Raw genomic sequence first — 27,189 nt, 5'->3', positions numbered from 1 at the left:
GCCTGTTTTCAATTTATTTTGTTTGGTATTTTTATGCTGGGCCTCCACCATGAGACCAGCTCCATCCGCGGAGAAATATTTGAATTTATCTTTTTATGGAGTAGTCCTAAAAGGCTGTTCCTGCGCCGCTTTTATGAAGAGCGGTGCCTTGTAGCGGCCTCCGGAGTATATGAAGGCAAAGTGCTGTAGTGCCACCCGTAGCCATGAGGTCTAACGTTCGTGCAGAGCAATGGCCATCTTTGTTACCCATAATCTTCCACACAGCTCGAACCGCTCTGCGTTTCTCAGAGCGGTTGTAGCTGTGCGGGGAATTATGGGTAATGAACACAGCCATTGATTATTTTTCCAGCTCTTCTGCCTAGTGCTGCCCCTCCAGCTCTTTGCTCCCCTCTTGCATCCATTGATTCCCCAGCTCTGCTTCTCCATCTCTACTCCTCAGCATCTTCCCTCCTTCCTCCTGGGCTGTGGAGCTCAACACCCAGACCCATTCGCCCTCTGACCCCAGCAGCTTGGCAGGCTCCAACTCCCCTTGCCCCCACTGGGCCTCCGGCTCCTTGCTACCCTCTGCTCCTCAGTTTTGATGGCCTTGGTGAAGGAGCAAAGGGTGGAGGGGGAACGAAAAGAGGACATTTCTGGGTGGCAGGAGGGAGCCCTAACCCCAGCACCAATCATCATGGGAGCCCTGGTGGTGGCTCCTGGGTCGTGGGCTGACGGCATCATCAGCCTGCCCCTAGCTAGCCACTTACAGTGGGAGTAAATTTATGATGCATGGCAGAGTGCTTCACTCCACCTGTGACACAAGGTTGAAGAGGGATCTGAGTTGGTGCCTTGGAGCTGCTCAGGGAGCATTTATGATGGTAAGTTCTGTGACATAAGGGCAGTGAATCTCTGCCTTAAAGGTTGCATTTTTTTCACTCTATAAAAAGGCCTATTGATTCCTCTCCAAAGCTTGTTAATGTGTTGCAGGCGGATATCATCTACATAATGGACGGTTGACTCGCCTAAATGCAAATTGCTCTTGTGAGTTGGAATTTAGAATACTACGCCTCTGTGGGGTATATACATGTGTGCACTATAAAAAATATTTTTACTCAATTTATGATTTTCTGCGCATTATATGTGTGTGGATGTTATATGAATGAAAATACAGTAACTATAGTACAATATTTTTGTCTTTCACCTTTTAAACTGTCTATTTTTACTGCGGGAATATTAGTTAAGTATTGTAAGAGCAGGTCTAGCAGGTCTCAAGCAACTGGAAAATATACTTATCTGGCATCTACCAATCCCCATAGATGCTGGATACCAGGTAAAAATGTGGATGTTATTGTCAAATTTTGTCGATATAATTGCAGAATGTTAAACTAAGAAATAATTGCATGACAATACTTCAACTTATTATACAAACTCTTGACTGAGAGGGTTTATGTAAAATTTGAAACATTTTGTTCATTTTTCTAGATTGTTCTCTATGTGTACGGAAATTTTTATCCTACAAGACTCAGTGCCCTATATGTTGTGTGGTAAGTAAGGTTTTTTTAGCCTATAAAGTTTGGTAAGGCGGCTACTCTTGACTACATATGAAGAAATAAAATATTTTAAATTTTTAAATAAACATAGAGGGTGATAACAGGTCATTTCGGCCCACAAGCCAGTGCTGTCCAAATAACCTGAAACTCCCATACGTTGAAAGGTGGGAGGAATCTGGAGCTCCTGGAAAAAAACCCGTGAAGACACGGGGAGTACGTATAAATTTCTTACAGATGGCGCCATATTTGAACCTGGGTCACTGGTACTGTTATAGGATTGTGCTAACCTGAATATTAGCGTATAAAAATATTAATTTAAACTAAATATGTTTTCATTTTGGATTCTTTAAATTTGAGAGTTTGAAAATCTTGAGATTCTTGACAGATGTAACATAAATGTGACTGTAACATGAATGAATACAGCTGTATAGCAATGGAAGAAGGCCCTTCAGCCCAACTTGGACAAGTTGACCAAGCTACTTCCATTTCCTCGAGTTCTTGATTTTTTTTTTCCTGCTGATTTAGATGTGACAGAATTACTGAGCATTACTTGTCAGGGAAGATATTACAGCAGTGCTGAAGCAAGATAGACTGGAGGGCTCATCGAGGGAGGCAGCGTGGGTAGAACTAAAAAATAAGGGTGAGGTTACTATTATAGGGGTATATTATAGCCCTCCAAATGGGGAAAGGGAACTAGAAGAGCAAATGTGCAAGGAAATAGCTGATATTTGCAGTAGAATTAGGATGGTGTTGGTTGGGGATTTCAATTTTCCAAACATAGATTAGGAAACACAGTCAGTGAGAGGGCAGGATGGCTTAGTATTTATACAATGTGTTCAGGACTGCTTTTTGCAGCAATATGTGGAGGTGCCCACGAGACTGGGAGCAGTGTTAGATCTGTTGTTTGGGAACGAAATAGGGCAGGTGACAGAGGAGAGCGTTGGGGAGAACTTCAGATCCAGTGATCATGGGTCGATTAGCTTTAGCTTAATTATGGAAAGGGATAGGTCGGGTCCGAAGCCAAAGGTCTTCGAGAGGGGGAAACCAGATTTGAAAAAAATAAGAAGGGATTTGCAGAGGGTTGTGTGGGCTTATCTTTTTGCCGGAAAGGTTGTAGAGGAAAATTGGAGGGCATTTAAGGGTGAGATTTTGAGAGTACAGGATCTTTATGTTCCAGTCAGGCCGAAAGGCAAGACCAAAAGTTCAAGGGAGCCGTGGTTTTCTAGAAAAATTAGAAAGTTGGTTCGGGACAAGAGGGAGGCCTATGCTAAATATTCCTCCTTTGGCTTGGCTTCGCGGACGAAGATTTATGGAGGGGGTAAATGTCCACGTCAGCTGCAGGCTCGTTTGTGGCTGACAAGTCCGATACGGGACAGGCAGACACGGTTGCAGCGGTTGCAGGGGAAAATTGGTTGGTTGGGGTTGGGTGTTGGGTTTTTCCTCCTTTGTCTTTTGTCAGTGAAGTGGGCTCTGCGGTCTTCTTCAAAGGAAGAAGAACTGTGAGGCGCCAAGATGCACGGTTTGAGACGATATCAGCCCACTGGCAGTGGTCAATGTGGCAGGCACCAAGAGATTTCTTTAGGCAGTCCTTGTACCTCTTCTTTGGTGCACCTCTGTCACGGTGGCCAGTGGAGAGCTCGCCATATAACACGATCTTGGGAAGGCGATGGTCCTCCATTCTGGAGACGTGACCCACCCAGCGCAGCTGGATATTCAGCAGCGTGGACTTGATGCTGTTGGCCTCTGCCATCTCGAGTACTTCAATGTTAGGGATGAAGTTGCTCCAATGAATGTTGAGGATGGAGCGGAGACAATGCTGGTGGAAGCGTTCTAGGAGCCGTAGGTGATGCCGGTAGAGGACCCATGATTCGGAGCCGAACAGGAGTGTGGGTATGACAACGGCTCTGTATACGCTTATCTTTGTGAGGTTTTTCAGTTGGTTGTTTTTCCAGACTCTTTTGTGTAGTCTTCCAAAGGCGCTATTTGCCTTGGCGAGTCTGTTGTCTATTTCGTTGTCGATCCTTGCATCTGATGAAATGGTGCAGCCGAGATAGGTAAACTGGTTGACCGTTTTGCGTTTTGTGTACCCGATGGAGATATGGGGGGGCTGGTAGTCATGGTGGGGAGCTGGCTGATGGAGGACCTCAGTTTTCTTCAGGCTGACTTCCAGGCCAAACATTTTGGCAGTTTCCACAAAACAGGACGTCAAGCGCTGAAGAGCTGGCTCTGAATGGGCAACTAAAGCGGCATCGTCTGCAAAGAGTAGTTCACGGACAAGTTGCTCTTGTGTCTTGGTGTGAGCTTGCAGGCGCCTCAGATTGAGGAGACTGCCATCCGTGCGGTACCGGATGTAAACAGCGTCTTCATTGTACGGCCCCTCACCCCAAGTCCAAAGCCCGCTGCACAGCTCAGACGGCAAAGTCCTCCTCAGCGACAAGATCTCCATCCTCAACCGATGGTCAGAACACTTCCAATCTCTTTTCAGTGCTAACCGCTCAGTCCAAGATTCCGCCCTGCTCCAGCTCCCTCAACAGCCCATTAGGCTAGAGCTGGATGCGGTCCTCACCCAGGAAGAGACATATAAGGCAATTGAACAACTGAAAAATGGCAAAGCAGCAGGTATGGATGGAATCCCCCCAGTGGTCTTGAAGGCTGACGGCAAAACTCTGCATGTCAAACTGCTTGAGTTTTTCAAGCTTTGTTGGGACCAAGGAAAACTGCCTCAGGACCTTCGTGATGCCATCATCATCACCCTGTACAAAAACAAAGGCGAGAAATCAGACTGCTCAAACTACAGGGGAATCACGCTGCTCTCCATTGCAGGCAAAATCTTCGCTAGGATTCTCCTAAATAGAATAATACCTAGTGTCGCCGAGAATGTTCTCCCAGAATCACAGTGCGCTTTCGCGCAAACAGAGGAACTACTGACTTGGTCTTTGCCCTCAGACAGCTCCAAGAAAAGTGCAGAGAACAAACGGTACATCGTTCCCTGAAGGTAGAAACTCACGTGAATAGGGTGGTGAAGAAGGCTTTTAGTATGCTGGCCTTTATCAATCATTGCATGAAATATAGGAGTTGGGAGGTGATGTTGAGACTGTATAAGACGTTGGTGCGGCCTAATTTGGAGTTTTGTGTGCAGTTCTGGTCGCCTAATTATAGGAAGGATATAAACAGAGTGGAGAGAGTGCAGAGAAGGTTTACCAGAATGTTACCTGGGTTTAAGCATCTAGAGTATAGGGAGAGATTGGACAGATTAGGTCTTTATTCTTTGGAGCGTAGAAGGTTGAGAGGGGATTTGATAGAAGTATTTAAGATTATGAAAGGGATAGACAGAGTGGATGTGGATGTGGATAGACTATTTCCGATAAGAGGAGGAAAGATTAAAATAAGAGGACATGAGTTAAGAATTAAGGGGCAGAGGTTTAGAGGTAACATGAGGGGGAACTTCTTTACTCAGAGAGTGGTAGACGTGTGGAATGAGCTTCCGGGAGAAATAGTGGCGGCGGAGTCAATTTGTATTATTTAAGAAAAGGTTGGACAGGTATATGGATGAGAAGAAGATGGAGGATTATGGGCATTGTGCAGGGAGGTGGGACTAGAGAGGGGTGTTTCATTCGGTGTGGACTAGAAGGGCCTAATGGCCTGTTTCCGTGCTGTAAATTGTTATGTTATGTTATGTTAAAACAAAGGACTCTACATCACCTTTGTTGACCTCACCAAAGCCTTCGACACCGTGAGCAGGAAGGGGCTTTGGCAAATACTAGAGCGCATCGGATGCCCCCCAAAGTTCCTCAACATGGTTATCCAACTGCACGAAAACCAACAAGGTTGGGTCAGATACAGCAATGAGCTCTCTGAACCCTTCTCCATTAACAATGGCCTGAAGCAAGGCTGCGTTCTCGCACCAACCCTCTTTTCAATCTTCTTCAGCATGATGCTGAACCAAGCCATGCTAAATATAAGAAATAAAAGTTAAGGAGATGTATGATCGTTACTTAGATTGCAGGAAGAACCTTAAGAGGGAAATTAGAAAGGCAAAAAGAAGATATGAGGAGTCCACAGCTAATAAGATGAAAGTGAATCGTCAGGGTTTTTACAGATACATAAACAGTAAGAGGAGGGTTAAGGATAGAGTAGGTCCACTGGATGATGGGACCAGTGGACTATGTGAGGAACCGTATGAGATGGGAGAGATATTGAATGGTTTTTTTCTCGTCTGTATTCACGAGGGAAAGGGACATTGGGCTATATGAGATGTGAGGCAAATGGCTTAGTTATGGAGAGGATAGGAATTACTAAAGTGAGGGTTTTGGATCTTCTAGCGTCAATAAAGGTGGATAAATTTCCTGGTCCTGATGGGATTTTTCCCAGGACATTAAGGGAGGTTAGGGAGCAAATAGCAGGGGCTCTTACAGTGATTTTTCAAAGATCACTGGAGGAGGGTATGGTGCCGCGGTATTGGAGGGTTGCAAATGTAGTTCCATTGTTTAAAAAAAGGCATGAGGTGCAGGCCAGGTAATTATCGGCCAGTAAGTTTGACTTTGATGGTGGGGAAGGTTATGGAGGGTATTCTTTGAGATAGTATATACCCATATCTGGATAGGCAGGGATTGATTAGCAGTACCCAGCATGGTTTTGTAAAGGGAAAGTCATGTTTGACGAACCTTGTTGAGGTTTTTGAAGAGGTGACAAAAAAAGTGGATGAAGGTTGATGTGATCTATTTGGATTTTAGTCAGGCTTTTGATAACGTTCCGCATGTAAGGTTAATAAGGAAGGTTCAGACACTAGGGATTAATAGAGAGACAGTGACATGGGTTCAAAGATGGCTGTAGGATAGACAGCAGAGAGTCATGGTGGACAACTGTCTGTCAGGTTGGAAGCCTGTGACAAGTGGGGTGCCTCGGATCGGTGCTGGGTCCCTTGTTGTTTATCATTTATATTAATGATTTGGAGGAGGATGTGGTTAACTGGGTAAGCAAATATGCATATGATACAAAAATAGGGGGTGTGGTGGATAGTGAGGAAGATTTTCTTGGATTAAAGAAGGATTTGGTTTGTTTGGAAGAGTGGGCTGAAGGATGGCAGATGGAATTTAATGTAGACAAGTGCGAGGTGCTGCATTTAAGAAAAAATAACCAAAATAGGACATATGCAGTTAAGGGGAGGGCATTGAGGTACTCAGAGAGACCTGGGGGGGGGGGGGGGGTGGGTGGGGTTCATGGTACAGAGTTCATTGAAGATGGATTCCCATGTAGACAGGGTGGTTAAGAAGGCACATGATATGCTGGCCCTCATAAATCATAGAATAGAGTATAGGATCTGGGAAATGATTCTGCAGTTGTTTAAGGCATTGGTGAGGCCAGGTTTGGAGTATTGTGTTTATTTCTGGTCTTCAAATTATAGAAAGGATATAGATAAAGTGGAGAGGGTGCAGAGAGATTTACAAGGATGTTGTCTGGCTTACAGCATCTGGAGTACGGAGAAAGATTAAGGAGACTGAGAGGGGATATGATAGAGGTATTTAAAATTATGAAGGGAATAGATAGACTAGACGTAAATAGACTCTTTCTCCTTGGGGCAGGGGAGGTTGGAACAAGAGGGCATAAGTTAAGGGTAAGGGGGCAAAACTTTAGTAGAAATCTTAGAGGATGTTTTTTCACTCAGAGAGTGGTGGCAGAATGGAACGATCTTCCAGAAGATATAGTTGCAGCAGGGTCCCTTCTGTCATTTAAGAGAAGGTTGGATCTGTACATGGATGTGAGGGGGTTTGAGGGTTATGGGCGGAAAGTGGGAGGGGGGAGCTAGTGGAGTTCAAGTGAACCGGTGCGGACTTAAAGGGCCGACATGGCCTGTTTTAGCGCTGTAAACGGTTATATGGTAAATTACCTGTTCAGCTGTAGCAAGTGAGAATTTCAGTGCAAATAAGACTATAAGACAATTGAGCAGAAATGGGCTATTCTGCCCATTGAGTCTATCCCACCATTTAATAACAAGCTGATCCATTTTCCCACTCAGCCCCATTGCCTGGCCATCTCCTCATAACTTTTGATGCCTTGGCTCATCAGGAACCTATCAATCTTTGCCTTAAATACAACCAATGACCTGGCCTCCCAACCACCTGTGACAACAAATTCCACAGATTCACCATCCTCTGGCTGAAGAGATTCCTCCGCATCCCTGTTCTAAGTGGATGGCCTTCAATGCTGAAGTTATGCCCTTTTGTCTTAGACTCTTTCACCACGCCAAACAACCTTTCTACATCTATTCTGTCCACTCCTTTCAATATTCAAACTGTTTCATTGAGATCCCCTCATTTTCCTAAATTCCAACAAGTAGAGGCCAAGAACTGTCATATACAACTCAATTGATAACCTTTTCATTCCCGGAATCATTCTTGTGAAACTCCTCTGAACCCTCTCCTTTTCTTAAATGAGGAGCCCAAAACTGCTCACAATACTCCGTGATATCTCACCAATGCCTTGTAAAGCCTCAACATCACCCCCCTACTCTTATATTCTATTCCTCTTGTAATGAATGCCAGCATTGCCTTTGCCAATTTCATCACTGACTCAACATGCAAATTTATATTCATGGTATCCCGCACGAGGACCTCTAGGTCTTGTTGCATCTGGGTATTTTCAATTTTCTCCCCATTTAAAATAAATAGTCCATCTGGTTTTTTTTCTACTAAAGTGTGTGAACAAATACTTTCCGGCATTGTATTTCATTTGCCACTTCTCTGCCCATTCTGCTTTTCTATCTTTCCTTCTGCACCCTCCTTGTTTCCTCAACACTTCCTGCTTCTCCACCTACTTTCATATTATCTGCCATTCATTCCATAATCCAAATTATTAATATACAAAACAAAAAGAAGTGGCCCCAATACCAACCCCTGTGGAAGATACTGACAGCCACCCAGAAAATTATCCCCGTGTTCTAACTCTGCTCCCTGCCAATCAGCCAATGCTCTCCCAGCATTTATTTGCTTCCTTTTATACCATGGGCCCTTTTTTTTGTTCAGTAGCCTCATGTGCGGGAGGCCAAAATTGCACACAGTACTCTTAAGGGTGTTCTTTGTGAAGTTGTACCATAACGTTCTGACCTTTGTATCATGTTGTCTACAATTATGGTTTATTGTAAAAATCTTTTTGGATGCAGTGAATCTACAATAGGCATCAAGACCTGAGAATTAGGAACCAATCTTTTTCTTCTCTAAACTGAAGGAAGCCTCTTTGCATGGAGTTCAAACAAATAAGCTACTAAAGAAATATAAAAATGCTGGAATCAGAGGAAAGGACATCTTTTCAATCACCATTTTGAATGGTCATCAATGCTAGAATACATTGCTAAGTAGGAAAAAGAAGAAAGGTGTTAAGAAAACAGTGCACAAGAATCAGAGAGACATTGAAAGAAGCAATTGGTGGATAAAGAATTCTGGTATAAAGAACTGATATAAACATTGAAGATCAAAATTGATTGTGAGAAAATTGAGAATTATTGAAATCTTAATGACTTTCCATGACTGACAACTCCATTTCTTTTGCTCTCAGTTTTAATTTTCAGTGTTACATTGTGAAGATGAAAGAAATGTCAACATTAAAAAGAAAACACTTGAAATTTTGACATGATTGTGGGCTGGGAGTTCTGAAAGAGCTTTGATTTTCACTGAGGGGTGACATTCAGTGCATGCACTATTTTGGGAATTTTGCTTTCTGTACATCTTATTTATTTTTGCATATTAGCATGATGTTCAGTTCATATTTTCTGCCATAGTTATAGTATTGAAGACAATTAGAAGATAAGGTTGAAGTCTGATTTTAAAATAAAATCTACTGTTAGTGAATGTTGTATTCATCACAAGAATAGACGGTAGATTCCCGGTGATTTTCAGTGACACTTTAAAATGCAGTCAATTTAATCTAGATCGACACAGGTGATGTATTTAGACTCTTTTGATCACAAATTGAGCTCCATTAAGTTCTGTCTTAATTAGTTTCAGATTGTAAGAAGTGACTCCAGAGCTTTACCTGACGGTGTTTTATTTCTCACAGACTGTGACTGAACCAGAGCTACTCAACAACAGAGTATTGGATGAATTAGTGAAATGCTTTCGTGCTGCAAGGTACAACTATGTTACTAAATAATTGCATTTCTCTGTTATTTTCCTGAGTTCATGAAGAATTTTAAAACTCATTGGCTTCCTCATAATGGATGGAATTTACAAATACATAATGGCACACTATGTATCTCAGTGTCAGGGGAAATCTGGGCACTTTATATTTTATAGTGATTCTTTTTCATGGATTTGAATTTTTTTGTTAATTTCAATTTGTTGCACCTTATTCTGTGCCAGTTTCTTCACCTCTCTCCCCTGTAGAGGCCGAAAAAAGGGCTCCTCCAGTCATTTGTCTTCCTAATGTTGAATTGCATAATATTGACTGATTGGGCATCATGTATCTTTGTGGTTTTTTTTTGCCAGCACTAATCGAAGAGAGGATAGAGGTAGGATGTTGAATTGTGCTCTCTGATTCGAAGGTTCCTGAAGCCAATCCCAGTGAATCATGTTGGCACCTTTTCTGAGATTAGCTCGCCAGCATTGTCTGCGATCTTTTGGCCTCTTTGAGTCTGCTGCTTTCTGTGAGTGGCAAATGAGTCATTGTGATGTGCTACAAAGTGAAAAAGAAAATTACTGACATCAAAAACTATTTTACAACTAAATTAGTAGTATTAAAGTGTAGTCACTATGAAAAGTAGGAATCGCCAATTGTAAATTGGACAACTGTCACAAAGTGTATCGAATAAATATCGGCATCTCATGAAGATTTCCAGCCTTTTTCTCCCACTCATGTTGATCAAGACAGTGAGTGCCTTCAGCAGATTGTTTGTCCTAGATTCCAGCACTTGTAGTTTCGTGCATGTCTCATCCATGATGGGGCAGCCAGGTTAGTGTAGACATTAGCGCAATGCTATTATAGTGCAGCAACCTGGATTCCAATCTGGAGCTGTCTGCAAGGAGTTGGTACGTTCTCCCCGTGACCTGTGTGGGTTGCAAAATGTTCTGGGATTGCAGGTTAATTGGGCAGCATGGGATCGTCAGCTGGAAGGGCCTCTTACCGTGTTGTTTGTCTAAATTTAACCACGACGTTGGTAGATTTATCCATGGTCCCTTCAGTGCTGCACTTGGGTTTGTTTGAATGCAGAAAACTCGAGTTGAACACGAATCCAGAGAAGACAACCGAAATGAACGTTCTACCAATTTTGTGTTTTCTTTCTGTTATGAAATCATTATTGGTCAGCTTGCCATTGGTAAAGAAACATTAGTGTTGTAAAAATATAAACAGAAAAATAAAGATAAATATGGTGGAAACGAGAGAGACTGTAAATGCTGGAAAACTGGAGCAACACAAAGTGCTGGAAGAAGGCAGCAGGTCAGGCAGCATCCATGGAAGGCAAGAGACAGTCATCAGGAATGGGTAGATGACTGAATAAAAGGGAGAGGGTGGTGAGGAAGCCCAGATGGATTGGTGTTTGATGAATAGAGGTAGGGTGAGGAGTGGGGGAGGTGGGAAAAAGATTGGAGGCATCCTCTGCCTCTTCCTCCTGACATCTCCCACCTTTTTTTGTCCCACTTCTTGCCCCCTTACACCTATATTTACCAATCATCTGCTAACCTGCTCCTCCCTCTCACCCAATGGCGGGAGTCTACTCATTTCTTGCTATTTCTTATGAAAGGTTTCAGCTTGAAATGTTGACTATCGCCTTCTGTGGATGCTGCCTGATGGAGTTCCTCCAGCGTGTGTGTGTGTGTGTGTGTGTGTGTGTGTGTGTGTGTGTGTGTGAGTGTGAGTGTGTGTGGGGCACAAGTTTGCTGTGTTCATCAGCATTAATTTTATCCTTAGGAACATAGAAAGTAGGAACAGGAGTAGGCCAAAAATAGCCCATCGAGCCTGCTCCGCCATTCAATACAATCATGGCTGATCTAATTTATGACCTAACTCCACCTACCTGCCTTCTCCCCATATCCCCTAATTCCTCTATCATGTAAAAATTTATCTAACCGAATTTTAAATATGTTTAATGAGGCAGCCTCAACCACTTCCCTGGTTAGAGAATTCCAAACATTCACTACTCTCTGGGAAAAATTATTTTTCCTCATCTCTGTCCTAAATCTACTCCCCCGAATCTTGAGACTGTGTCCTCTCATTTTAGTTTCCCCGGCCAGCTCAAAAAACCTTCCTCCATCTGTCCTATCCATACCCTTCATAATCCTATATGTTTCTATAAGATCTCCTCTCATTCTTCTGAACTCGAGTGAATACAATCCTAGACGATTTAATCTTTCATCATAAGTCAACCCCTTCATCTCAGGGATCAACCAAGTAAACCTCCTCTGGACTGTCTCCAAAGCCAGTATATCCTTCCTCAAATATGGAGACCAGAACTGGACACAGTACTCCAGGTGCGGTCTCACCAGTACTTTATACAGTTGCAACATTACCTCTCTACTCCTGAATTCAATTCCTCTAGCGATGAAGGCCAACATTCCATTTGCCTTCTTAATAACCTGCTGTACCCGCAACCCAACTTTTTGCGATTCATGCACAAGCACTCCCAAGTCCCTCTGCACAACAGCATGCTGTAGTTTTTCACCCTTTAAATAATATTCAGCTCTTTTATTTTTCTTGCCAAAGTGTTTGATGAATTATTTGCAGCAAACCTGCTGCAGGAAAACTACTGACTTTTATTGATTTCTGTGATCCTTGAATTTTTTTTATTTTTTAAATTTTTTATTTTTCACACCATAAATCACATTAGCCATGACATACACTTTTTCTTTTTCACACATATACAGTGACTTTTTCTCCCCCCTCCCCTCCCTCCTCCCAAGCCACCCCACCACACCCCTCTCATCCATTTTAGGTATACAATCTAGGTGATCCTTGAATTTTTAATGTACATATTTATTTAATCTGAGAAAGCTTTTTATAGCCATTTTTCCTCAATCATCCATATAAGACCACTGTTTATTCATGAGTAACTGATTAAATAAATAAAGAATTGAGTGAAAGAGAAATCCATATGGAAACAGTCCACTTTGTCAGTGCCCACCATCAAGTATCTGTCTGTATTAATCTTGTTTATCAGCACTTGGTTGTTTGCTTTCCATGCTTTGGTAATTGTGTGCTCGTCGAGATACTACTTAACTGTTGCGAGAGTACCTACTTCCATTTGCCTACTCAGGCAAGGCGTTCCACCCACCCTCTGGGTGAGAAAGTTCTTCCTCAGATCCTCTCTAAACATCTTACCTTTTACTCTAAACCTGTATCTAGTATCACATACCTTTGCTGTGGGAGAAAGTTCCTTATTATCTATCTATGCTTCTCATAAATTTGTTAACAACTATCATGCCCTCTAAAACCCTTCTGCTCCACAGGAAAAACGAACCCTAATCACCAGTCTCTCTTGAAACCTAAACACTCCATCCCAGGTAATTTTGTGGTAAATCTTCCCCAAAACCTTTCTAGTGCTATCACACTTTTTCTCTAGTGTGGCAATTAGAACGGCACACAGTACTCCAGCTATGGTGCAACCAATGTTTTAGGAAGTTGAACCATATCCGTGCTCTTATTTGGAAAGGCATGAGCAGAATGGATGTAGAAAGATTGTTTACCATGGTGGGAGAATCCAGGATAAGAGGGGATAACATCAGATTAAAGGGCATCTATTTAGAATAAAGTTGCACTAGCTGGCAACTGCATGGACTAGCGGCAGTAGTTAAGTGCTCGTGTTCTTTTTAATATTTTTTCCATTCATTCATTTCTAATGTTTCGACCAAAGTGCTTTATACTTTACCCCTTTGATAGTTAACTTCACCAATTACTTTAAAATGTGTACTGTGGTGAGTTGTCAGTCTCCCTCTTGCCTAGCCTTGCTCAACTGGCATTGGCCGTGTATTATCTCTACCATTAAAGACATACCCCTTGGATGTAACTGTGTATGCACCCATTGTCTTTCATTATTGTACCATTAGTTTCTGCTAATAAAAGCCACGATTATTGTGTGACTACCTCGTCTTTGTCTACTTCATCAACTGGCACTTCAATTTTATTAGCAGAAATGGATGCAGCACTCAAGCCAGAGCGGCTGGTAATCGACCAGTCCATCACAGTTCCTGATTTCCTAGGAAAAGCAAACATAGGTTCATGAGGTGTTTGATTTGTTGCAGTACACAATAAAGACCGAACAGAATGTAGCGCCTCAGGCAGCATCTCCTGCCACCTGGTAACAGGGTAGCCATTTGTCTTTAACGCAAGGTTTACAGTCTTCCAGACTGTAGCGTTAGCCCTTTCGACCTGCCCGTTGCCCTGTAGGTTGTAGCTCGTGGTGCGGCTGGTGGCAATCCCCTTTCGTAGCACGGCTTGACGTTGTTTAGCGCTCATGAATGCTGAGCCTCTCTCTGTATGAATGTAACTGGGAAAACCAAAAATACTGAAAATTCTGTCAAGTGCCTTAATGACAGATGCTGTTGAGATGTCATGGCAGGGTACCGCGAAGGGAAACCTTGAATATTCATCGATTACAGTAAGGAAATATACATTTTTGTTGTTGGAAGGTAATGGCCCTTTAAAATCTAAGCTGATCCTCTCAAAAGGTCGGGTTGCCTTGATGAGAGTGGCCTCTGGAGCTTTAAGTACTGCGGTTTGCATTCTGCGCAAACGGGGCAGCTTTTAGTCAGTTTTCTGACTTCTTCCAGGGAGTAAGGAAGGTTGTTAGCCCTTATGTAGTGGAAGAATCTTGTGATCCCTGGTTGGCACAGTCTGCTGTAGATCTCCTTTAGTCCCTCAAGCTGAGCACCGGCAGCAGCTTGTGACAATGTGTCAGAGGGATTATTTAACCTGCCAAGTCTACAGGATCTCATAATTGTAAGTTGAGAGTTCTATTCGCCAGTGTGCCATCTTACCGTTTTTGATTTTACTTTTGTGTTTAGTACTAAACATGTAGGCTACAGATTTCTGATCAGTTAGAAAGTGTCTCCAGTAGCGAACAGCTTCAGTGATAGCCTGGCTTCTTTTTCAATGGTTGCATGTTTAAGTTCAGGTCCGCGTAACGTGCAGGAGAAGAAGGCCTTTTTGATTAAGGGTTCCTGCCAAAGCACAATCTGAGGCATCAGTTTCCATTTGGAATGGGACATCTTCGTCAATGGACGAGAGTGGAGCTTTGGCAATATCAGCTTTAATTCTCTCAAAAGCTTTCAAAGCTATTGGAGAGAGAGGGAAGGATTTTGTGTCAAATGGAGGGCGTGCTTTTGTAGCATAGTCACGTACGCATTTGCAGTAGTAGGAAGAGAATCCCATACATCTTTTAAGGACTTTTGCTGAGTCTGGGGGTGATAACTTCTTAAGGGGAGCCATTCTTTCAGGATCGGGGCGGATTTCGCGCTTGTGAACAATGTAGCCCAAAATGGGTAGTTCTGTTGCATTGAAAACACATTTGCTGTTGCTAGGAATTTCTTTAAGTTGCTGTTGTGTTCGGTCTGGGTTTTCCCACAGATAGTAACATTATCCAGATAGGGATACGTACCCTGTAACTCATACGTTCTAACGATCTTATCCCGTACAGTTTTTGTAAGTTCTCTACAGGCCATCGATATCTTTCGGTTCGCTGGATTGCACTTCTCAGTGTTTTGGCTAGAGTTTGTAGGGCAAAAAATACTCCCACTGATAAGAAGAAGAGGAGAAACGCCAAGAAAATTCATCCTGGAGCTGCGGGAATGAAAGACAATGGATGCATACACAGTTATACCCAAGGAATGTGTCTTTAATGGTAGAGATAATACACAGCCAATGTCAGTTGAGCAAAGCTCGGCACGAGGGAGACAGAGCTCAGCAGAGATTCACAACAGTCTTCCCCTTGCAGAAGGGTTAAAATCAAAGGGACAGCTTCTAGGTAAAATTTTTAAGCAAGCAGGCAATTTACTGCAAGGGCAATATATTAATACAATAACTGGCATTGAGAATTCACTGTCAGCCAAAACAAGGCCAGTATCTAGCAAAGGCAGTTGAGTGCAAAGGAGGAAGAGGCAGCTTCTTTGACTATGGACTCCATTTCTGATCTTTAAAGTAGCATACATGTGAGATAACTGCAACCGTAAAAGAGAGCAAATGTGAAGTCCAATCTACACTTGAAAAGGTTTGAGTCGTTATCAGAAATTGGCATACTTCTGGATTCTGTGGAGTGAGATTTGGAAAAAGTTAATGATCGTGTGGATAAATTAGAGGAAATCTGCTCGGGATTGACTGCAACTCTAAATTTACTTTGAAAGTTATCGACTTGGAGAGCAGGTGCAGAAAACAGAACATACGAATCTTGGGCTTGGGGGAAAATACTGAAATTGGCCAACTAATTAATTTCTTTTCAGAGATGCTTTGGAAATTTTTGCCAAGGATGTCTTCTAACCCTGAGAGCTTGACAGAGCACATTGCTCTCTTGATTCCTAAGCCAGCTTCAAGACACTGCCCATGTTCAATTATTCTTATGTTTCATTGCTTACAAAAAAAATCTTGTAATTTGTGAAGTTCGCCAGAAAGAAACTCTTCAAACTTGTGATCAACAAATTAGATGTGTAGAAGACCTTTGTCCTGAAGTGATAAGACTCCGTACTGAATATAAAGAAGTCAAGGCTTTAAACCTGCTTTATTATACCCAGCACATCTCCGAATTACATCCTTTGATGGCCAAAAGAAGTTTTTGAACTCGATAGAAGAAGCACGAAGATTCTTGGAAGATTTGCCTTCAGCATCAAGTCTTGCATGAATTGAAGCTTTTTGTTTTTGTTTATGATTGGGTGAAGTTTGGCTACTCTCTCCCTTTGTTAATTGGAAGGGGTAGTGTACTCTTTTAACTTATAGTTATGTAAGTTTGTTTTTCTTTCTATTAATGTTATTATATTTTATTTGCTTTTTCTTTGGATGAAAGTATGAAGTTGAATACATTAATTTTATTTTAATAATGATTTGTATTTGCTACTTAGTCACTTATTAATATCAAATTGTTTTGTACATGCTTATCTACTTAGGCCGTGGGAAACAAGGCTAATGGTTATAAAAATATATATGCGAATAGCCCAAACTGTGTGTGAGAAAGTTTAAAGTTTTGCTATTCCACTGCGCCTGCAAATCTAAATGTGAATCGGCAGAGATCTGTACGTTCACTGCTCTTTTAATATTAATGGCACACTTTTCTTGTTATTATTGCTTAGAAATCAATACGTTAAGCACGCTTCTTATTCAACAGCCGACTATTGTTAATGTCGACAAAATACAACATTTATGAGCCTGAATGTGAATTTTTAATGTAAATTCCTTGTTTCTCTGGTTGATGCTTTAAATACAAATTTATTATGTTTGGAAACACTATTAATTTTTTTTACATAAAAATAAGTTATAATTTACAGCAGAAGAATTTTGGGGTTTAAATATCTTTTGTCATGCACGTTACTGTCTTTTGCAGTAACCTTCAGATGTTGGATGTTTAGGACAGTTGATGGTTATTATGGGTTTAAGTTCTCTGTAAGCCATGTTATTGCATGGCTTCAATTTGGCCACCTGGAGTTTGGTGATAATGAGTGTCTGATTTTCTTTATATCACTAATTAGATACCACGAATAATCTTATTAAAGTCCTTCCATTGAATGTCAAAGATTTAAACAGCTCACTCACTGGGGTGCTGGGTGGAAACTTTAATTGTTGATTAGTCCCTGCTTTGAATCGTTCATTCTCTAAACTTGCTACTTTGAGCCCATCTGCTTCTGTAATTTATTCTTTCTTATCAAATTTTGAAATCTCAGATGTATGGTGATTTTTTTTAAAACCTTAATAGGAGAGAACATGTATTTTTTCTCCTGTTCATCATTCTTGTGAGTGATTATTTTTTAATAGTAATAATCAATTAATTTCACTGACCAGATCATGTGAATATCAGAGTATAGTGATTTCTGACCATGTTCCTGTTATTTTTCTATGAATTTTCCAGATCTCCCTCCTACAAAAAGGCACTGGTGTTTTAACTGTACTGTCAGATAAAGAATTTCTGAAAGAGCAGATAACTTTTTTCTTTAGCACAAATTCTTCTTCAACAATCTCTAGTTTGATTGTTTGGGATACTTTAAGAGCTTAGAGGGCAAATTATTTCTTGTACTGTTAATAGTGTATAAAAAGACAAATTAAAGAAAGATTAGATCCAATGAATCAGATAACATAACAATTACAGCATGGAAACAGGCCATTAGGCCCTTCTAGTCCGCACCGAGCCAAACACCCCTCTCTAGTCCCACCTCCCTGCACAATGCCCATAACCCTCCATCTTCTTCTCATCCATAGACCTGTCCAACCTTTTCTTAAATAATACAATTGACTCCGCCGCCACTATTTCTCCCGGAAGCTCATTCCACACGTCTACCACTCTCTGAGTAAAGAAGTTCCCCCTCATGTTACCTCTAAACTTCTGCCCCTTAATTCTTAACTCATGTCCTCTTGTTTTAATCTTTCCTCCTCTTAATGGAAATAGTCTATCCACATCCACTCTGTCTATCCCTTTCATAATCTTAAATACTCCTATCAAATCCCCTCTCAACCTTCTACGCTCCAAAGAATAAAGACCTAATCTGTCCAATCTCTCCCTATACTCTAGATGCTTAAACCCAGGTAACATTCAGGTCAACCTTCTCTGCACTCTCTCCACTCTGTTGATATCCTTCCTATAATTAGGCGACCAGAACTGCACACAGAACTCCAAATTAGGCCGCACCAACGTCTTATACAATCTCAACATCACCTCCCAACTCCTATATTCCATGCAATGATTGATAAAGGCCAGCATACTAAAAGCCTTCTTCACCACCCTATTCACGTGAGTTTCTACCTTCAGGGAACGATGTACCGTTACTCCTAAATCTTTCTGCTCTTCTGTATTCTCAATGCTCTCCCATTTACCACGTATGTCCTGTTCTGATTCTTCTTACCAAAATGAAGCACCTCACACTTATCAGCATTAAATTCCATCTGCCATTTTTCAGCCCACTTTTCTAAGCAGCCCAAATCCCTCTGCAATCCTTGAAAACCTTCTTCATTATCCACTATTCCACCTATCTTAGTATCGTCTGCAAATTTACTAATCCAATTCACCACCCCATCATCTAGATCATTAATGTATATAATGATCTATGATCAAACGATTATATCAACAATATGCACAAGTTAAAGATGTGGAATTATATAAAAGGAGAGTGGAACTCAAAACTCAATTTGATCTTATTTCAACCTACCCCGTTGAAAAGCAAAAGTCTCTTCTATGTCTATTGATGACAAGCTCTTGGCCAATCAGTCGAAGGGATTGCTGCTAAGAGACAAATTACTAAGATCTGCATTGATGATAGTCCCACAAATCATTCTAAAATAAATAATATATTTAGGGAATTCTATTCTCGGCTCAAAACCTCTGTGGCTATTAATGACAACAGTTTAATGACAGGATTTTTGGACTGTTTAACTATCCCTATGTTTTCGCTGAATAATTGTTTGAGTTTGGAAGAACCTATTTCACAAGATGAAATAGTCTTTGCTATTTCCTCATTACAGTCAGGTAAAACTCCAGGACTGGATGGGTATTCTGTAGAATTTTTTAAGTTTTTTTTTTCTAAATTTCTCATACCCCAAATAAGTTCTGTTCTGATTCTTTTGACAAGGGCGAACTTCAAATGTCTTTTCATGAAGCTTATGTATCCCCCATAGCGAAAAAGGGAAGACCCATGCGTTCTCCTCTTACAGACAAATTTCTTTATTGAATGTTGATATGAAGATCTTGGCTAAAGTTCTAGCTTGTAGATTAGAGAACATTTTACCATCAATTATTTCAGAAGACCAGACCGTCTTTATTAAAAATTGTTATTCTTATTTTAATATAACCATATAACAATTACTGTATAGAAACAGGCCAATTTGACCCTCCTAGTCCACGCCGAATACTTTTTCCCACCTAACCCCACTGACCTACACTCAACCCGTAACCCTCCATTCCTTTCCCGTCAATGTACATATCCAACTTCTCCTTAAATGCTAATATTGAGCCTGCCTCCGCCACTTCGTCTGGAAGCTCATTCTATACACCCACCACTCTGAGTAAAGAAGTCCCACATGTTTTCTCTAAATGTTTTCCCCCTAACTCTCAACTCATGTCATCTCGTTTGTACCTCCCCATTTCTTAAAAGAAACAGCTTCTCCATGTCAACTTTATCTATACCCCTAATAATTTTAAATACCTCAATCAAATCCCCTCTCAACTTTCTACACTCCAAAGAATAAAGACCGAACTTATTTAACCTTTCCCTATAACTTAGACCCTGTAATCCTGGAAACATTCTAGTAAATCTTCTCTGCTCTCTCTTCAATTTGTTGATATCTCTCCTATACTTTGGAGACTAAAACTACACAATACTCCAAGTTTGGCCTCACCAATGCCTTGTACAATTTTAACATAACATCCCAGGTCTGATACTCAATGCTCTGATTTATAAATGCCAACATACCATAAGCTTTCTTCACCACCCTATCCACCACCTCTGTTTTACTGCATGCTTCAATGCCCTACCATTCACCATATATGTCCTATTTTGATGAGTTCTACCAAAATGTAACACCTCACAAAAAGCTCCATCTGCTATCTTTCAGCTCACTCTTCTAACTGGCCTAAGTCCCTCTACAAGATTTGAAATCCTTCTTCACTATCCACAGCTCCACTAATCTTACTAATCCAATTTGCCACCCATTATCCAGATCATTATTGTATATGACAAATAATAGTGGACCCAATACTGAACCCTGAGGCACACCACTAGTCACCAGCTTCCAATCTGACAAACTATTATCTATCATTACTCACTGGCATATCTCATTCAACCATTGTTGAATCCATTTTACTACTTCAATGTTAATACCTAATGATTGAACCTTCCTAACTAATCTTCCCTGAGGAACCTTATCAAAGGCTTTACTAAAGTCCATATATACAACATCCAATGCTTTATCCTCATCAACTTTCATAGTATCCTCCTCAAAAAATTTGATAAGGTTTGTTAAACATGATCTTCCTCTCACAAATCCATGTTGACTGTTCCTAATCAAACCCTGCCTATCCAAATATTGATATATGCCATATCTAAGATTACTTTCCAATAACTTACCCATTACTGACATCAAACTTAAACCTATAATTACTAGATTTACTCTGAGCACCTTTTTAAAACAATGGAACTACATGAACAACCCTCCAATCCTCTAGCACCATTCCCATTACTAATGACATTTTAAATATCTCTGTCAAAGCCCCTGCTATTTCTACATCTTGTTTATTGGATATTTTGTATTCACCTCCCACTACACTCTGGAATGTGATCTCTCATTAGATGCAGAAAAAGCATTCAACCGGGTGGAATGGGGATACTTGTTTACAATGTTGAAAAAAAAATTTTTGGACCATGCTTTATTACATGGATTAAATTATTATACTCAGGTTCTACTGCTTCAATTCTTACTTACTCACGACTATCAAAACCTTTCATTCTCCAATGGGGTACCCGTCAAGGCTGTCCTTTAACCCCATTGCTTTCTGATCTGGCTTTAGAAGCTCTAGCAATTGCATCTCGTGAGTGTAGAGATATTTCGGGGATCTTTAGGAAGGGGACTGAACATAAAGTTCCCTTTACATAGATGACCTTTTGCTTTTCATATCTTCTTTATATTCCATATTATCTTTAATTTTTCAATTTAGTCAATTCTCAGTGATTAAGAGTGAACTTTTCCTTTTAAATTCTCTTGTACTAATGTATTCTAACTTTCCCTTTAAGATTGTATCAGATCAATTTATATATCTTGGCATTACAATAACAAAAAATCATAAACATCTTTTTAAAGAAAATTTCCATATTATAGTCAAACATGTGAAACTGCCTTTAACGAAATTGTCTCCTTTATCTATCTCTGATTGGTTGTATTAATTCTATTAAAATGAATGTTCTACCTAAATTTTTGTATCTTTTTTAGTCTATACCAATTTTTATTCCTAAATCATTTTTTGACTCACTTGATCCACTTCAATCATTTTACATATGGCAAGGAAAGTGCCCCCATTTAAATAAACCTCACCTTCAAAAGTCGTAAAAGAATGGTTTTTCGCTTCCTAATTATAGATTTTATTATTGGCGGTTATTATACGCAATCTTATCTTCTTGTTACAATTTCATAATCAAGCTGACCATCATGCTTGGGTAGAAAGGGAATTAAATTCCACCAAAATGCTTCTATCTCGAGACTTCTTGGGTCCTCTCTTTCTCTCGTCTCATATAAGCAAACTGACAAACAGTTTGTGAATATGGGTGCAGTTCTTAAAAAATTTTAAAAATTTTTCACACTATGAACCATATTGACCAAAATACACATAAACCTTTCCCTCTTGAATATACACAGTGTCATTTTCTCCCCATTTCCCCCCTCCCTTCCCTCTCTCCTTCCCACCCCCCTCTCCACCCACTCAGCGCTCAACATATATGATACATTAAATCCATTAAACAATGTCATCACACAATGAAAATAAACAAGAAAATTGTGTCATCTACTTTTACACACTGGGTCAGTTCATTTTGTCGTCTTCTCATATTGACTTCAGGGCTTTTCTCTCTTCAACCCCAATTTGTCTAATCACCTTTTTCAGCCTGTTTTGCAGGATTCTGCATTTAATGATTGGTATAGATTGGATATTAGATGTATTAAAGACCATTTTATTGATAACGGCTTTGCATCTTTTGCTCAATTGGATGGAAAATTCAATTTTCCAAATGCTTATTTTTTAGATATTTACAAATTAGGCATTTAATTCAAACTCAGATCCCTGATATTTCTAGTGCCCTTGAGATAAATATTCTTGATACGTTTTTTTGAATTACAACCTTCGGTAAAGGGTTAATATCCATCATTTATGACAAGTTGACTAGTTTAAAGCACACCTCTTTAGTCCAAATTAAGAATGCCTGGGAGCAGGATTTGAATCTATTGCTGTCCAATGAGGTTTGGAACTATATTTTCAAACTAATTAACACTACATTTCTGTGTGCTCCTTACTGTCTGCTGCAGTGGTACATAGGGCCCACATGTCTAAACTCAAATGATCTCATTTTTACACAGATATAAACCCTCATTGTGATAAATGCAAAATAGGTGATGCTTCTTTAATCCATATGCTCTAAACATGTCCCAGTTTGGAAAAATATTGAAGAGAAGTTTTTCAAACATTTTAAATTTCAAACATTCTCAATTTAAAATTAGAACCAAATCCCTTAGTTGCTCTGTTTGGAACGCTTGGAGAAAACGATGTTTTACTAACTCCAATTAAATGTTGCATTTTATCCTTCACTTTGTGGCAGGCCAGATGTGCTATTTTGATTTAAGTTGAAAGTTAATACCCCACCTATTCATGCACAATGGCAAAGAGATGTAATATCATGTTTAAACTTGGAAAAAATTAGTTATGCAATTAATGATTCAAACATTAGATTCCAGAGGCTATGGGGCTTATTCATCGACGACTATGTCATCTCTAGATTCAGTGTTATGACAGAACTTTGGCGTTGTTGTTCTACTTCAGAATGAGCATCTTTATTTTATCAATATTAATTTTCGACCTGGTTTAGGGTCAGCGGTTTGGAGAATTTTACTATGCCAATTCTTTATTATTATGGCTGTGCTTTGGGGATTTCTATATATATTCTCGCAGTGCTTGTCTTTATCTTTTTATTTTCTGTTGCACATTCCATAATAATAATGTACAAACTTATTATTATTGAAAAGGAATTAAAATATTTTAACAAGAACAAAGATGCAGAGGAATTTCTTCAGCTAGAGGGTGGTGAATCTCTGGAATTTATGCCATAGGTGGTTGTGGGGGCCAGGTCATTGGGAGCATATAACGCAGAGATTGATAGGTTCTTGATTAGAAGGGCATCAAATGTTATAGGGAGAAGGGTTGAGTGGTGTAATGGATCAGCTCATGATTGAAAGGCAGGGCAGACTCAATAGACTGAAATGCTTATTTCGGCTCCTATGTCAAATGGTAAAAGATTAATTACTTCATTGAATAAATATAGTGGTTAAACTAATGTCGCTGAAAATAAGAGCAAGGGAATTTAGAAGTGATGAGGGGCAGATGAGAGAGTTTGGATGGAATAAAAAGAGGAAGTAGTGGAAATGGTCAACAGATTTCACCAGATGTACTGAAAGAAACTATTAAAGTTGAAGGACTTAGACCCTTCTCCCTATAACATTTGATGCCCTTCTAATCAAGAACCTACTTGTATGTTTCTGGTATTTTTTTTAAAATTTCCACCATCTGTTGATTTTTGAATTTAAAAGAGTGGAGTAACACTGAAGTGCTGTTTCAAGTTCAGCCAGACCTGTGTGTTCTTTCTTTTGAGGAGACTGGAGGTAAGAGACCCTAACTAGAAGACTCTCATCTGCATGATGTATTAGTCATCTCAGATACACATGCGATGTCAGAAAGGAAGTGGAAAAATTCACATATTGCATGAACAAGCATTTGGTTATTTTCAGTGAACCATCATAGTGTGTCTGCTTAACCTTGTCTGTTCATGTCTCTGTGAGGCCATGGCACAGCATGAGACACTTTACCACATAAAATACTGTATGTAATTGCATGCTGCTTTGTTAAAATTTGCCTTCTGATTTCAAATGCAAACATTTATAATGTGCTTCATCTATTTTGTGAAATGTTGTCATTATCTTCAAAGAGTTGCATCTTCATAAATGCAAAGTTGCAAAACTGTGGTTTCCCCATGAGTCATAATTCTTTCAAAGAACAGCATTTGGCAGTATGAAAATAACATGCACCCACCTTTTGGTTAAAAATACAGATGTTCTCAACAAGAAAAAGGATCTTTTTACCTACTGGCAAAATGCCACATGCAAATGGTATCTGTGATGAAATTCCAAAACTCAACTGTCAATAATGAATCCATCATCTTTTCACCCATCTCTGGGGAGAGGAGGATATAGCAGGGGAACTCCGAGATGCCATCATTGTAATTATCTTCAAAGAAAGATTCAAACTTACAGATCGTAGAACAGTACAGCCCAGGAGCAGACTCCTGGGCACATATGTCTGCATCAACCATGATGCCAACCTACCTTATTCCATCTGCCCGTGCACGTTCTATGTCCTTCTGTTGCCACATCTGTTTTTGTATCAGTCTGAATGCCTCTTAAACATCACTATCATTTGTGTTTTCACCACCTCCCCGAGCACCATGTCTCAGGTACCCTCCATTCTCTGTGTAGCAGCAAACTCATATCTCCTTTTAAATATTCCTGCTTTCATCTGGAATCTGTCTTCCAGAATTTGACATGACCACCCTGGTGAAAAGACTGTCTCTCTGGTATATCTATGCCTTTCATGTTTTATACACTTCTATCAGATCATTCCTCAGCCTCCAATGCTGCCAACAAAGCAATCAAAGTTTGTCCAACTTCTCTTCAAAGCTAATAATTTCCACTCCAGGCAACCCTCTGCCTCCTTGCCAAAGCCTTCACAAGGGCTCAGGCCCTAAATGTTGGTAATATATCTGCCTCCTCTGGACACTGAGACTGGCTGAGTTCCTCCCAGCATTTCTGTGCATTTTTACTACATCAGTGTCTGCACACTTTCATGTTTCATTTCCTTCACATCTTGCACATAATTGTACACAATGATCCAAATATGGCTGAATCTAAGTTTTATTCAGCTGCAAAATGTGATGAAAACAAACATGACATGCATCTCTTTACCACCCTATTCACTTGTGTTGCCACTTTCAGGGAGTTAATTACATACCCCATGTTCCATCATTGCTGTGAAGGGGCTTGTCATTTTTACCTTGTGCTCTTACATTTGACTCCAAAATGCAACATCTCACTTTTCAGTATTAAACTCCATCTATTACTTTTCTGTCCAAATTTCCAATGGATCTATATTCTTCTGTATCATTTGAAAACCTTCCTCATTATTCACAACCCCTCCAATTTTGGTGTAAAGTTACTATGGTAGTTTGCTCATCTACATTTTCATCCATATGTTTTATTTATATCACAAACAACAGAGGAATCAGCACTGATCCATGTATAACCACTGGTCTTAAGTTCCAAGACAGAATAACACTCCTCCACCATGACCTTCTGGCTTCTATGCCAAGCCAATTTTGTATCCATAGAGAATCCCATGTGACAATTTTCTGAAGTAGCATACTGCAACAGACCTTGTCGAATGATTTTCTAAAGTCTGTGTGGACAGCATCCACAGCCTGATTTAAGCTTGACTATTGGCAATTAAAGTGGTGTCTGCTATCTGCAACAGATCACGTCATCTAGTCACACAGGAGGAGGACAAGCTTTATGGCCGGCCAAATTCTCATTGACCATCAAACACTAATTGATCTGATACTAATCCCATTTTATCCTTCTCACATTTCCTTCAATTTCTATCACTCACCCATGCAAAGTACAGTTTACACTTGTGCATTCACAGTACACCCATCTCTGGGGAGAGAAGGATATAGATCAATTTATCAACCCCACACTTTTGAGATGAGGGAGGACGGCAGATGAATGGGGTTGAGTTTAAAATTACATCAGCTGTGATTTGAATGGTGGAACAGACTCGATGAACCAAATGATTCTGCTCCTACATCTCATGGAAACTGGATCACCTGGAGGAAATCAATCCAGTCAAGGTACAACGTCCGTGCGAACAGCACTGAAAGTCAAACTGAGCATGGGTTGTGGGAGAGGTGAAGCAGCGGCTCATCTGGCTGCATTATTGTTAGTTGTTCTCAGCTCCTCTTGTCAGTGTATGGAGGGTCTGAAGCACTCCTCAAATTCAGCTGCGAAGTGAAACAAGTCCATGTGATATGGTTTTGTCATGATGATATGCAAGCTGTGATGCTAACCATTGGGTGTGTCACAGGCAATCTCAGTGAAAACTGGTCAAAGATGCATCCTAACCCCTAAAGTTTTTTCAAGTTTTTCTTGGAGCAGTCCTATAATCTTGATTCCAACAAACTTCTTGCAGGGTAGATCTAATCTGAAAGCTGTGGTGATATCATTAAGTTGAAAAGGGTGCAGAAGAGATTGGCCAGGGATTGAGTTATTGGGAGACAGGATATGTTGGTTCTTTATTCTCTGAAGTGTAGGAGACTGAGGGGGTGACCTGTATATTAAATCCTGAGGGGCATGTATAAAGTAATGCTCATAGTGGTTTTCCCATGATAGATGATTTTATAATTAAAGATCTTAGGTTTAAGATTAGAGGGAAGAGATTTAAGATGGACTAATGGTCAACTTTTTCCATTAAGTTTAGTCTGTACTGGTACAAGATTCTAGAGGAAGCTGTAGAAACTATATGAGAAGACTGATCTTGTATTCAAACATTGCAAGATTGGGGTCTTCTATCACTCTGTTCTCATAACACTAAACTTCCATCTAATATTAAAGGTTCACCTTGCGGCCCTGTAAAATATGGACCACTATTTGTACCCTAGGAGCCCTCTCTTGATGAACACAGACA

At 40.3% G+C, this 27,189-nt stretch overlaps 1 protein-coding gene across 1 annotated transcript in view; it reads left to right on the top strand.

Moving 5' to 3' along the window:
- The window catches only part of rad18 (RAD18 E3 ubiquitin protein ligase), a 237,640-nt gene that overhangs the window by 31,825 nt on the left and 178,626 nt on the right, over positions 1 to 27,189 (top strand). Inside the window, exons 3-4 of the mRNA XM_069937290.1 lie at positions 1,462 to 1,523; positions 9,582 to 9,652. Of these exons, the coding sequence (XP_069793391.1) occupies positions 1,462 to 1,523; positions 9,582 to 9,652 (133 nt within the window). The remainder of the gene's footprint in view (positions 1 to 1,461; positions 1,524 to 9,581; positions 9,653 to 27,189) is intronic.

The sequence above is a fragment of the Narcine bancroftii genome, chromosome 5 (assembly GCF_036971445.1).
Source record: "Narcine bancroftii isolate sNarBan1 chromosome 5, sNarBan1.hap1, whole genome shotgun sequence".
Taxonomy (NCBI): domain Eukaryota; kingdom Metazoa; phylum Chordata; class Chondrichthyes; order Torpediniformes; family Narcinidae; genus Narcine; species Narcine bancroftii.
The sequence above is the reverse complement of the archived record's forward strand: the minus strand, read 5'-3'. Positions and strand labels throughout refer to the sequence as shown.